The sequence below is a fragment of the Nycticebus coucang genome, chromosome 10 (assembly GCF_027406575.1).
Source record: "Nycticebus coucang isolate mNycCou1 chromosome 10, mNycCou1.pri, whole genome shotgun sequence".
In the NCBI taxonomy this organism is placed as follows: Eukaryota; Metazoa; Chordata; class Mammalia; order Primates; family Lorisidae; genus Nycticebus; species Nycticebus coucang.
Genome location: NC_069789.1, coordinates 107,913,672 through 107,927,503, shown reverse-complemented (window position 1 = coordinate 107,927,503; position 13,832 = coordinate 107,913,672). Strand labels below are relative to the sequence as shown.

The 13,832-nt window shown below is 41.6% G+C and overlaps 1 protein-coding gene across 1 annotated transcript; it reads left to right on the top strand.

The window, feature by feature from the left end:
• The first annotated feature begins 9,501 nt into the window (after nt 1-9,501).
• On the top strand, nt 9,502-11,245 carry LOC128596722 (G patch domain-containing protein 4-like). The gene is given in 2 exon segments (XM_053606377.1): nt 9,502-9,869; nt 9,871-11,245. Coding segments are annotated over 2 exon segments (1,329 nt in total). The 5' UTR covers nt 9,502-9,518; the 3' UTR covers nt 10,849-11,245.
• Nucleotides 11,246-13,832: the final 2,587 nt, after the last annotated feature.

The window sequence follows — 13,832 nt, the reverse complement described above, 5'->3', positions numbered from 1 at the left end:
TGGCCTCTAAAGAGCTGCTTGAACATCCTCCTTACATGCCAGCTGACTTCCCCTCAAAGGGAGGGATTCAATAGAGAACAAGAAGGAAACAATCTAGTCTTGAAGTCACACACTATCATTTCACCTCATTTTGTTTGTTAGAAGTGAATCACTAAGTATAACTCACACTCAAAAGAGGGAACTGGACTCCTTCTCTTGAAAGGAGTATCAAAGAATTTGTGGATTTCCTCCAGCTCCATAATAGTCAGAGATTTCAACACTCCTTTGGCAGGGTTGGATAGATCCACCAATAAGAAGCTGAGCAAAGAAATTTTAGATTTAAACCTAACCATCCAACATTTGCATTTAACAGACATCTACAGAACATTTCCTCCCAACAAAACTGAATACACATACTTCTCATCAGCCCACAGAACATACTCCAAAATCGATCACATCTTAGGTCACAAGTCTAATCTCAGTAAATTTAAAGGTATTGAAATTATTCCTTGCATCTTCTCGGAACACCATGGAATAAAAGTTGAACTCAGTAACAACACGAATCTGCATACTCATACAAAAACATGGACGTTAAATAACATTATGCTGACTGATAGTTGAGTCAAAGATGAGATTAAGAAGGAAATTTTTGGAACAAAATGACAATGAAGACACAAATTATCAGAACCTCTGGGATACTGCAAAGGCATTCCTAAGAGGGAAATTTATACCACTGCAAGCCTTCCTCAAGAGAATGGAAAGAGAGAAAGTTAACAACTTAATGGGACATTTCAAGCAACTGGAAAAGGAAGAACATTCCAACCCCCAACCCAGTAGAAGAAAAGAAATAACCAAAATTAGAGCAGAATTAAATGAAATTGAAAACAAAAGAATTATACAACAGATCAATAAATCATAAAGTTGGTTTTTTGAAAAGGTCAATAAAATAGATAAACCTTTGGCTAACCTAACCAGGAATAAAAGAGTAAAATCTCTAATTTCATCAATCAGAAACAACAAAGATGAAATAAAAACAGACTCCTCAGAAATTAAAAAAAATCTTTAATGAATATTATAAGAAACATTATTCTCAGAAATATGAAAATCTGAAGGAAATTGACCAATACTTGGAAGCACGTCACCTTCCAAGACTTAGCCAGAATCAAGTGGAAATGTTGAACAGGCCAATATCAAGCTCTGAAATAGCATCAACCATACAAAATCTCCCTAAAAAGAAAAGCCTGGGACCAGATGGCTTCACGTCAGAATTCTACCAAACCTTTAAAGAGGAACTAGTACCTATATTACTCAACCTGTTCCAAAATGTAGAAAAAGAAGAAAGACTACCCAACACGTTCTATGAAGCAAACATCACCCTGATCCCCAAACCAGGAAAAGACCCAACAAGAAAAGAAAATTATAGACCAATATCATTAATGAATATAGATGCAAAAATATTCAACAAGATCCTAACCAACAGAATCCAGCAACACATCAAACAAATTATAGATCATGACCAAGTTGGTTTTATCCCAGGATCTCAAGGCTGGTTCAATATACGTAAATCTATAAGTATAATTCAGCACATAAACAAATTAAAAAACAGAGACCATATGATTCTCTCAATTGATGCAGAAAAAGCTTTTGATAATATCCAGCATCCCTTCATGATCAGAACACTTAATAAAATTGGTATAGAAGGGACATTTTTTAAACTGATAGAGGCCGTCTACAGCAAACCCATAGCCAATATCATATTGAATGGAGTTAAATTGAAATCATTTCCACTCAGATCAGGAACCAGACAAGGCTGCCCATTGTCTCCATTGCTCTTTAACATTGTAATGGAAGTTTTAGCCATTGCAATTAGGGAAGAAAAGGCGATCCAGGGTATCCATATTGGGTCAGAAGAGATCAAACTTTCACTCTTCGCAGATGATATGATTGTATATCTGGAAAACACCAGGGATTCTACTACAAAACTCTTAGAAGTGATCAAGGAACACAGCAGCATCTCAGGTTACAAAATCAACATTTATAAATCGGTAGCCTTTATATATACCAAAAATAGTCAAGCTGAAAAAAACAGTTAAGGACTCTATTCCATTCACAGTAGTGCCAAAGAAGATGAAAAATTTGGGAGTTTATCTAACAAAGGATGTGAAAGATCTCTATAAAGAGAACTATGAAACTCTAAGAAAAGAAATAGCTGAAAATGTTAACAAATGGAGAAACATACCATGCCCATGGCTGGGAAGAATCAACATTGTTAAAATGTCCATACTACCCAAAGCAATATACATTTTTAATGCAATCCCTATTAAAGCTCCACTGTCATACTTTAAAGATCTTGAAAAAATAATACTTCGTTTTATATGGAATCAGAAAAAACCTCAAATAGCCAAGACATTACTCAGAAATAAAAACAAAGCAGGAGGAATCACGCTACCAGACCTCAGACTATACTATAAATCAATAGTGATCAAAACAGCATGGTACTGGCACAAAAACAGAGAAGTAGATGTCTGGAACAGAATAGAGAACCAAGAGATGAATCCAGCTACTTATCGTTATTTGATCTTTGACAAGCCAATTAAAAACATTCAGTGGGGAAAAGATTCCCTATTTAACAAATGGTGCTGGGTGAACTGGCTGGCAACCTGTAGGAGACTGAAACTGGACCCACACCTTTCACCATTAACTAAGATAGACTCTCACTGGATCAAAGATTTAAACTTAAGACATGAAACTAAAAATACTAGAAGAGAATGCAGGGAAAACCCTTGAAGAAATCGGTCTGGGCAAGTGTTTTATGAGGAGGACCCCCCCGGCCAATTGAAGCAGCTTCAAAAATTCACTACTGGGACCTGATCAAACTAAAAAGCTTCTGCACAGCCATGAACACAGTAAGTAAAGCAAGCAGACAGCTCTCAGAATGGGAGAAGATATTTGCAGGTTATGTCTCCAACAAAGGTTTAATAACTAGAATCCACAGAGAACTCAAATGTATAAGCAAGAAAAGAACAAGTGATCCCATCGCAGGCTGGGCAAGGGACTTGAAGAGAAACTTCTCTGAAGAAGACAGGTGCATGGCCTATAGACATATGAAAAAATGCTCATCATCCTTAATCATCGGAGAAATGCAAATCAAAACTACTTTGAGATATCATCTAACTCCAGTAAGATTAGCCCATATCACAAAATCCCAAGATCAGAGATGTTGGTGTGGATGTGGAGAAAAGGGAACACTTCTACACTGCTGGTGGGAATGCAAATTAATACATTTCTTTTGAAAAGATGTTTGGAGAACACTTAGAGATCTAAAAATAGATCTGCCATTCAATCCTATAATTCCTCTACTAGGTATATACCCGGAAGACCAAAAATCACATTATAACAAAGATATTTGTACCAGAATGTTTATTGCAGCCCAATTCATGGAAAAAACCCAAGTGCCCATCGATTCACGAATGAATTAATAAATTGTGGTATATGTACAGCATGGAATATTATGCAGCCTTAAAGAAAGATGTAGACTTTACCTCTTTCATGTTTATATGAATGGAGCTGGAACATATTCTTCTTAGTAAAATATCTCAAGAATGGAAGAAAAAGTATCCAATGTACTCAGCCCTACTATGAAACTAATTTATGGCTTTCATATGAAAGCTATAACCCAGTTATAACCTAAGAATATGCAGAAGGGGGAGAGATAGGGGAAGGAGGAGAGGGAGGGGAGGGAGGGGGAGGATGGGCAGGGGGAGCGTGATTGGTGGAATTACACCTGCGGTGCATCTTACAAGGGTACATGTGAAACTTAGTAAATGTAGAATATAAATGTCTCAACATAGTAACTAAGAAAATGCCAGGAAGGCTATGTTAACCACTGTGATGACAATGTGTCAAACGGTATATAAAACCAGTGTATGGTGCCCCATGATCGCATTAATGTACACAGCTATGATTTAATTAAAAAAAAAAACAAAAACAAAGAATTTGTGGCTATATTTAAAACCACCACAAGATGGCGCCTGAAGCTCAGCAGCTAGAGCATCAGCCACATACATGAGAGCTGGTGGTTCGAACCTAGCCCCAGCCTGCCAAACAATGACAATTACAACAAAAAAAAATAGCCGGGCCTTGTGGTGGGTGCCTGTAGTCCCAGCTACTTGGAGGCTGAGGCAAGGGACTTGCTTAAGCCCAAGAGTTTGAGGTTGCTGTGAGCTGTGACACGTAGAACACTTTTCTCAAGGGTGACATAGCGAGACTCTGTCTCACAAAAAAAAAAAAAAAATCCACCACAATAGTGACCTTTTCTGAGCATTTTCTGTGTGAACCACAAATGTTAACAGTCCTAAGTGCTTGACTTATATTAAATAATTGAGTCATTACCAAACACCCTATGAGGCGTGCATTACATTGTAACTTAGTGGTATTTAGCATTTAGTCTGCCTTCCCATATTCTTCATTCCCTGGCTACTAGTTCCCTGTAGCCCTTAGCACCACCTAATATGCTATGTTTTATATATTAATTTGCTTGTTATCACTCTTCTACTAGAATGTGGGCTTCAAAAGGCAGAGGTTTTTGTATCCCCAATGCCTAGAAAGGTGCCTGGCATAAGAAAGTGCTCAATAAATATTGGTCAAATTGAATGCATCATCATTTATTTTTCTGTAGAATCCCATGGGGGTGGGATATAGACAAGATTCCATGGGGTTATGAGCTCTTCTAACCCTTTGACCACTATGTGCAGCCTAGTCCATGATCAGGTGAATCCTGAACCCATCCCGACCTTGTTTTCTTTTTGACTCCTTCCCCAACCCATACCACCTTTCCACATAGCCATGAACTTCAGAAACTGATCACATTCTGGGATATGAGTGGGGGCAACTGAGTCCTAGCTAGGAGGCTATGTATTGGGACATCATGCTGGAGAACTACAGGAATCTTATCTTACTAAGTAAAGGCAGTGATTCTCCTGCCCACTCAGATACCACCTCACTGTGTAAAAGCCAAGAGGTATCAGGAATATTAGCACTTTCCTGAGATGGGATGCACCCTCCATCCCCATCCATGGCCTTTTGACCCTTTTCCCCTCAAGCTTCTACCTAGCTGGATGGAAATAATAAGTTAAGGGGTAACTGGGATTTCAGCCTTGGGTGGATCCAGGAGTTCAGGTGATACTTTCTGGTCTTAATCCTCATTCTCACAGGCTCTTGCCCTGTTTCTTGGCTTTACTCCCAAGCTAGTCCTTTCTACTTCTGGTAGCTCTGGCCTTTGAGGATGTTTTCAGCCAGCAGCCCCTGCAGGGTAGAAGCTTCTCTCTCTCCAGCAGTTCTAACATATGTCTCAGATCTTCTTTCTCTGAGCCAGTCCCTGAGGCCAGGGGATGGAACTTTTCTATTGGCCAAACCTGAGTTGCCAATTATTGGTAGCTGACACCTTCTGAAGACTTGTGATACATCACTGTGTGGCTGCGAGTGGTGGAGGAAAGAGGGGTGCCCACAAAGAGCACACTGTGGACATCTCTGCTCAACTCTGTCTTGTTTCTTTCTCTACTTCTATTTGTCTACCTCTCATTCTGTCTCCATCTCTGTGATAGAGTGGACTGCCCTTATGTCAGAGTTCTTTAAAGTTATTTCTATCACAAGCGATGGTAAAAAGTCCATTTTACTGGGGCTGCGCCTGTGGCTCAAAGGAGTGGGGCACTGGCCCCATATGCCGGAGGGCAAACCCAGCCCCAGCCAAAAACTGCAAAAAAAAAACACACACAAAAAGGTCCATTTTACTTCCTAGCCCACTACATTTAGTAAATCCATGTCTCAAAGAACTGAATTAAATTTTTACAAAGCAGTAGTTATCCTCATTACATGCAGTGTACTCTTGATATTTTTCTGTTTAAATCCATTCTATTTCATTTCTTAAAAAAATTACATCACAACTTACTCAATGGTCTCAACTAGGAGTGACTATCCCTTGGGGGACATGTTGCAATGTCTGGAGACATTTTGGGTTGTCACAGATGAAAGGATTGCTATTGGCATCTATTGAGTAAAAGCCAGAGATGCTGCTCAGCATCCTACAATGCAAAGACATCCCCCTTACAGCAAAAGACTACTTTGCCCCAAATATCAGTAGTATCAAGGTGGAGAAACTGATTTCAAACTGGTTTCATGACTCACTGCCAAAAGTTGAACATTCATGCAACTCCTGAAACCCAGCTGTGAAGTAGTGAGGGTCCATCTTGGCACATATGGACTTCCTGGGCCCTATATTATGCTTTACTCATTTAACTCATTTTCCTGTCTGCCTTCATCAAGTTCTCATCCTTTAAGATAAACTGGAGTCATCCTCCATTATTTTTCTCTTCTGTGGGCCAATCCTTATTTCCAAAATCTTGTAATCCCTGCATGCCTTTCCCTTTCCCAGCCTGTACCCCCATGTCCAGCCCTACCATGGAGGGGTATATCAGTCAAGGTTCTTCAGAGAACACAACCAATGCACTTTACATATGACCAGATTTATTTTAAAAAATGGCTCAAACAGTTGTGGGGACTGATAAGTTTAGGATATGTAGTTGGCTAGCAGGCTGAAAACTCAGGCAGGAGTTGATTCTGGATTCTTGAGGTAGAATTTCTTCCTTTTTGGGAAACTTCGGGGTTTGCTCTTAATTCTTTTGACTGATTGGATGATGCCCATCCATATTATTAAGGATAATCTTCTTTACTTAGCGTCATTTGGTCATTGATGTTAACCACCTACTGAATACCTTTCCCAAACCACCTGGTTTAGTGTGTATTTGAATTGCTGGGCACTAGAGCCCAACCAATGTGACACATAAGACTAACCATCTAATTGAGAAGCCTTTTTGTTATCAGTGTCTTATATCATATCTTAAAAGAATTCGCATTTTTGAAAATTTTCTCTCAGGCTAAGACACCAGAACAGAACACCTTCAAAGCAAAACATCTCTTAAGAGTTACCCCCTAAAATTAGGGCCCAACAGGAATGATCTTGGGACTTGAACTTCATAAAGACCCACGGAGGTAAAAGGTATTCAGAAACACCAATATCAGTGAAATCTTGGAGCTGCTTTTCAAAAAAGTCTACAGATGTCCTGAAGAAGAGAGGGCCTTCAGCTCCAAATTCTTCTTTACTAAGCACCAGCAAATCTACATAGGAAAGAGAACCTGTACATTCGCTGAGTGTGGAAGGGCCTTCAGCTGATGAATCTTATTCAGCATCAGAGTATTCATTTTTTTTTTTTTTTTGAGACAGAGTCTCACTTTGTCACCCTCGGTAGAGTGCTGTGACGTCACAGCTCACAGCAACCTCCAGCTCCTGAACTTAGGTGATTCTCTTGCCTCAGCCTTCCAAGTACTACAGGAGGAAAGTTTGTTTGTTGTGGTTTGACTGGGGCCGGGTTTGAACCCACCACCCTTGGTATACAGGGTCAGCACCCTACTCACTGGGCCACAGGCGCCACCCAGAGTATTCATTCTTGAGAGAGACCATACAGGTGTGAGGACTGTGCCAAAGCCTTTAGGTGGAGCTTATCTTTCAGGCAACACCAGATCATCCACAGTGAGAAACCTTTTCTCTCTGATGTATATAAGAAATCCTTCAGCAAATGCTCAGCCCTCATCTCCTATCAGAGAATTCATACTGGCAAGAAACCACATTGGTGTAATCAGTATGGGAAGTCTTTTAGCAACAGTCATTCTTTAGTCAACACCAAAGGATCTACACTGGAGAGAAACTTTATGAATGCAGTGAGTGTGAAAAGGCCTTTACCTGGGCCTCATCCTTTACTTTCCATGGGGGAATTCATATGTGCAAGTAACCTCGTGAGTGCCCTCGCTGTAGAAAACCCTGCCAGTACAGGTTGTCTCTTATGGAATATCGAAAAGTCCACATGGGAGAGAAACCCTACAAATGTAGTGACTGTGGTAAGACTTTCAGCTATAGCTCTTCCCTCAGCCTCCATTGGGACACTTTCAGATATTGCTCCTAACTAAGCAGCAGCAGATCTACCACGTCAAGACACCCTATGAGTGTAAGGAATTTCTGAAAGCCTTTAGTCTAGTTCATCACTGAAAGTACATCACAGTATCCATGCTGGAGAGAAATCTAGATATAGTCAGTTTAAGGAATCCTTTCATGGTAGCTAACTTAAAAATTCTTACTAAAACTTATCATACATATGGAACCTTCAGATTATGTTCATTAGTCATGGTGATATATGTCAGGAATCCCTAAGACCACACCCCAAGATTGGGTGACTTTAGAATGACTCACATCAGCATAAGTGGTACGCACAGGTATGATGTATCACAGCACAAAGACACAAAGAATTGGCAAAGGGAAAGGGCACATGGCAGCAAGGTTTGGAGGAAAACTTTCAAGCTCCCTGGAGCCCTCTACCAGGGGAGTCACAGGATGTCTTAAATCACATGACAACACATGTGAAATGCTGTGTACCAGGGAAGCTCATTAGAGACATGGTGTTCAGGGTTTTTACTGGGAGGTGGTCACATAGGCAACCTCTGCCCAACAGGTATCAAAACTCCAGACTTCTAGAAGGAAAGTAGGTTTCAGCAGAAACCATATCCTAGAACTTTGGAAAGTTGAAGTGGGAGGATCACTTAAGGCCAGGAATTTGAGAACAGCTTGAGCAAGAGTGAGACCCTGTCTCTACAAAAAACAGAAAAATTAGCCAGGTGTAGCAGTGGGCACCTATTGTCTCAGCTACTCAGGAGGCTGAGGCAGAAGGATCACTTGAACACAGGAGTTTGAGGATGTACTGAGATATGATCAGGCCACTATATTCCTGGGTGAAAGAGTGAAACCCTTTCTCAAAAAAAAAAAAAAAATGGGGAGGCGCCTGTTACTCAAGGAGTGGGGCACTGGCCCCATATACTGGGGGTGGTGAGTTCAAGCCCAGCCCTGGCCAAAACTACAAAAAAAAAATAATAATAATCAAAAGACTGGTTTTTAATTAATAAATTTTCATCTGGATTAACAAAGGTATGTATATTTTCACATAAATATGCACATATATCCATATATACCTTAGGGTATAATAATGGAAGGCATTACATATACAGCTATAAAAATTAGAAGCTTACTAGAAAATGTTTATCCTCCTTAAAAATCAAATAAATGCAATTAAAATGAGATGTCCTTTCTCCTATTAAATTAGCAAAGGTAAAAATTCTTTTATATTTCATAATGCCAGCTGGGGAGGTGGAACACACATTCCCACATCACCAGCAGTGGTGTAAAGTGGTTTTCAAAAGGAGCTTGAGGCCGGATGTGGCGGCTCACACCTGTAATCCTAGCACTCTGGGAGGCTGAGGCAGGTGGATTGCTTGAGCTTTGGAGTTCAAGACCAGTCTGAGCATCGGTACTTCCGGGAATATGGCAGCGCATGAGTCCCGTATGGCAAGTGTTTTAATGGAGAGGACCCCGTGGTGACGGGATGATATCACCTCTTCTTCCCTGGTGAAAGTCTGAGGACGTAGACTTTTTTCTCACCATGAGTGTTACCCCAGTAGTCAAGAGTCATGGGATGAAGTTTGCAGAGCAGCAGCTGCTAAAGCATGGATGGACTCAAGGGAAAGGCCTGGGCCGGAAGGAAAATGGCATCACCCAGGCCCTCAGGGTGACATTGAAGCAGGACACACATGGGGTGGGACATGATCCTGCCAAGGAGTTCACAAACCACTGGTGGAACGAGCTTTTCAACCAGGCTGCAGCCAACCTGGTGGTGGAAACTGGACAGGATGGAGTACAGATAAGGCGCCTTTCTAAGGAGACCACCTGTCAAAATCGTCCCAAGCCCAACTTGTTATATCAGAACTTTGTGAAGGTATTGGACACTGAGGACAGCCACCCTGACTTCCGAGGGAGAGAATCCAGAGAGAGACTTAGAGAGCTGCAGTGATGACGACAACCAGAGGCCCAAGCTCCCAAAGATTCTGACTGACAAGATGCTGCTCCAAGCCTGTGAGGGGCGAACAGCACACAAGGCTGCCCACCTTGGGATTACAATGAAGGCCAAACTCGCTCAGCTAGAGGCCCAGGAACAGGCTTTCCTGGCTCGTCTCAAAGGCCAGGACTCTCAGGCCTCTCAACCACAGTCAGAGAGCAAGCCACCCAAAAAGAAGAAAAAGAAAAGAAAGAAAGAGGAGGAAGAGGCTACAGCAACTGAAAGGAACGCAGATGAGAAGTGCCCAGAACACACTGACCAGAGTGTCAGGAAAAGCAAGAAGAAAAGGCACCACCAAGAAGAAAAGGTCTTAGACGAGACAGTGGGAACAGCTATAGGGGATGAGGAGGAAGAGGCTACAGGAATAGGTGGGCTGAGGGAATTGAGCAGAGAGCCAACTGATCAGTCCCCCAGGAAAAAGAAGAGAAAAAAGAGGCAGCACCATGAAGAAAAGAAAATGGGGGTCTCGGATAAAGGAGGAAGACATAAAGAGACTACCAGTGCTGTCAGGATAGAGGAGGGAGAAAACACAGCACATACTGACCCATGCAGCAGAAGCAAGAAGAGGTGGCACCAGGAGGATTTGAACTTAGAAGACGATGAAGTTGAGGGAACCATTCTAGACACTGGGACCAGGGAAACAGAGGACAGAGCACACAGGAGAAGCAGGGGAAGCAAGAAGAGAACACAGCAGCTTGGAGGGAGGGATGTGAGGGATAAAAGAGGTGAGAAGGACAGGACCAGGGAGGCAGAGAACAGACCACACTCTGGCACAGCAGCAGCCAGAGGAAGAAAAATGGAATCAGCAGTGGCCAGAGAGCCAGAAAGAAGAAACAGAAGAGAGACTGAAGGTCTGCTCAAGGTGGGGCTCAACTGATTCGCTTTCAGGAGTTGAAGCCTTAGAGACCTGGGTCAACGCAAGTCTTCTGTGCTCCCCTGAATAAGGAGTAACTGAGCTCTGGAACATGAGTTTGCTGAGAGCGAGTGTGATGCCACCATACCTTAGTGTAGGGAGTGGGCAGTCCCTTCTGTAGCTTCTAACCCCAAGACCATAAGACAGGTGCCTATAAGCCAGGTGGGTGAGACAAGGAACGTGGGGGCTGTGGGAACTGGAACACAGGTACCCCCTGAAGGGTCATTTCTGCTAAAAGAAGCCAAAAATGTATACTAATGTGAAATCTGATTTTTAAATATTGTGAAGTCTTAAGAAAAACAAATCCAGGCTTTGGAGCTAGTGTCAATCCATGGGGTTGCCAGTTTCTGGCACAAGCAGATGAATGAATAAACATCAAGTTGGGCTTCAGCCTACAGATTAAAAAAAAAAAAAAAAGACCAGTCTGAGCAAGAGTGAAACTCCATCCCTACAAATAGCCAAGTGTTATGGCGGGCACCTGTAGTCTCAGCTACTTAGGAAGCTAAGGCAAGAGAATCGCTTGAGCCTGAAAGTTTGGTGTTGCTGTGAGCTATGACACCATGGAACTCTCCTGAGGGTGACAAAGTGAGACTCTGTCTTACAGTAAGTAAGTAAATAAATAAATATCCAACCAACAGAGTAAGGACCACATATACAAAGCACTGAGTACGCCATGCAGCTATACAAGGGAGTGATGCAAGCAGTTGTGTAAAGTGTAAGATTGGGTGGAAAAATAAAGTATGCTTTAAACACATGGAATGGTCACAGCTCTGCGACATCTGTGACCACCCTGAAATAGGTAACACAGTCACATGGGTAACAAAGTGAACAGGCACAGACCATGAAAATGAGATTATTTTTCATTACCGCTCCCCAGAGGTAACCACCTTCACAAATCTGGTTAATAATTTTTAATTGTAAGAAAACACACCCAATTGCTAATAGTGTTCATGGTATATTTTTCTCTGTCTTGAGGGCAGGCAGTGGGAATGTGACCTTGTACAATTCTGTAAAACAGAAGTTGTCTTTAATAAGCCAAATATTACTTTCAAATGAAAAACATTAACCATTCTGAAATGCATAGTTTAAGAAAAGGAAAGTAGGGTGGCGCCTGTGGCTCAGTTGGTAAGGCACCGGCCCCATATACGGAGGGTGACGGGTTCAAACCCGGCCCCCACCAAACTGCAACCAAAAAATAGCCGGGCGTTGTGGTGGGCGCCTGTAGTCCCAGCTACTCTGGAGGCTGAGGCAAGAGAATTGCTTAAGCCCAGGAGTTGGAGGTTGCTGTGAGCTGTGTGAGGCCACGGCACTCTACTGAGGGCCATAAAGTGAGACTCTGTCTCTACAAAAAAAAAAAAAAAAAAAAAGAAAAGGAAAGTAAATTCATGCAGATGAGTAAGAAAAAGCAAGAAGATGAAGATGAAGAAGTAAGGGGCCTAGATAGATAATACACAAAGAACTTCTTAAAATGGTGGGGAAAAAATACACTAGCCAGAGAAAAACAAAAAACAACAACCTCCCCCACACACACACACACTATTTTGCTTACCAAACAAAGCAAAATTGTTTGGTATTTTTTTTTTTTTTTTGAGACAGAGTTTCACTGTGTCACCCTTGGTAGAGTCCTGTGGCGTCACAGTTCACAGCAACCTCAAACTCCTGGGCTTAAGCGATTCTCTTGCCTCAGCCTCCCAAGTAGCTGGGACTACAGGTGCCTGCCACAATGCCCAGCTATTTTTTGTTGCAGTTGTCATTGTTGTCTAGCTGGCCCCGGGCCGGATTCAAACCTGCCAGCCTCAGTGTATGTGGCCAGTGCTATAATCACTGTGCTATGGGAACCAAGCCTGTTTTTTTGTTTTATTTGTTTAAGTGATAAACACTCAGTATTGGCAAAGTGATTCAGAGTGTTTGTTTATATTAATTATACTGTGCATGGCAAAGACATTCATTTGCACATAGAGACTTTGCTTAGTATATCTTGTCTGCTTGGGGTGCTGTATTAAGAAAGAGTCCAGCCCCGCAGCAAATTCATGGGAGACAGCATAAGTGGTTAGCAACACTGGTTAGGCACTCCCAAGGGAAGACAGTTTGCCATCTATTTGATAGCCCTGAGTCCTCTCTTTGCTGGGGTCTGCAAATGGCACAGCCCCTCCAGAAACAATTCAGCAGGATCTTTTGAGAGCTATGGAAATGTTCATCACATTTCATCTAGTAATATCATTTTTAAAAAATATATCCTAAGAAAACAACAATAAATATAGTACTTTATGCTGTCTTAATAAAACTTTTCTATAATTAGAGTCATTAAAAATTGCCACTACAAAATAAATGAGAAAAGGAGAACTTCAAATTTGTGATGTAGATATGTTATGTTTGTCTTATCTTTGTCCAATATTGCTTCACATAATTAAATGGAATTTTCTGAAGAAAATAAAACCTCTATACATAGAAAAAATTATTTGTAGAAAGAATGCTACCATATGATTAAAACATGGTTACATAATGATGTAGAATTGTTTACAACTCTAGTTTTCTGTCACAATAAAACTTTTTTTTTTTGAGACAGTTTTGTTTTGTCATCCTCGGTAGAGTGTCATGACATCATAGCTCACAGCAACTTCAAACTCTTGGGCTCAAGTGCTTCTCTTGCCTCAGCCTCCCAAGGAGCTGGGAGTACATATACCCGCCACAACACCCAGCTATTTTTAGAGATGGGGTCTCCTTCTTGCTCAGGTTGGTCCCAAACGCATGAGCTCAGGCAATCCATCCGCCCCGGCCTCCCAGAGTGCCAGGATTACAGGTGTGAGCCACGGGGCCTGGCCCTCTAATAACACTTAAAAATTTTACAATCTTATACAAAAATGTTCCATAATAACAGCTACTGATTGAACACCTACTAAGTACCAGTCACTGTTAGGATCCTTAGTATAGATCAGCAGTTCTCAACT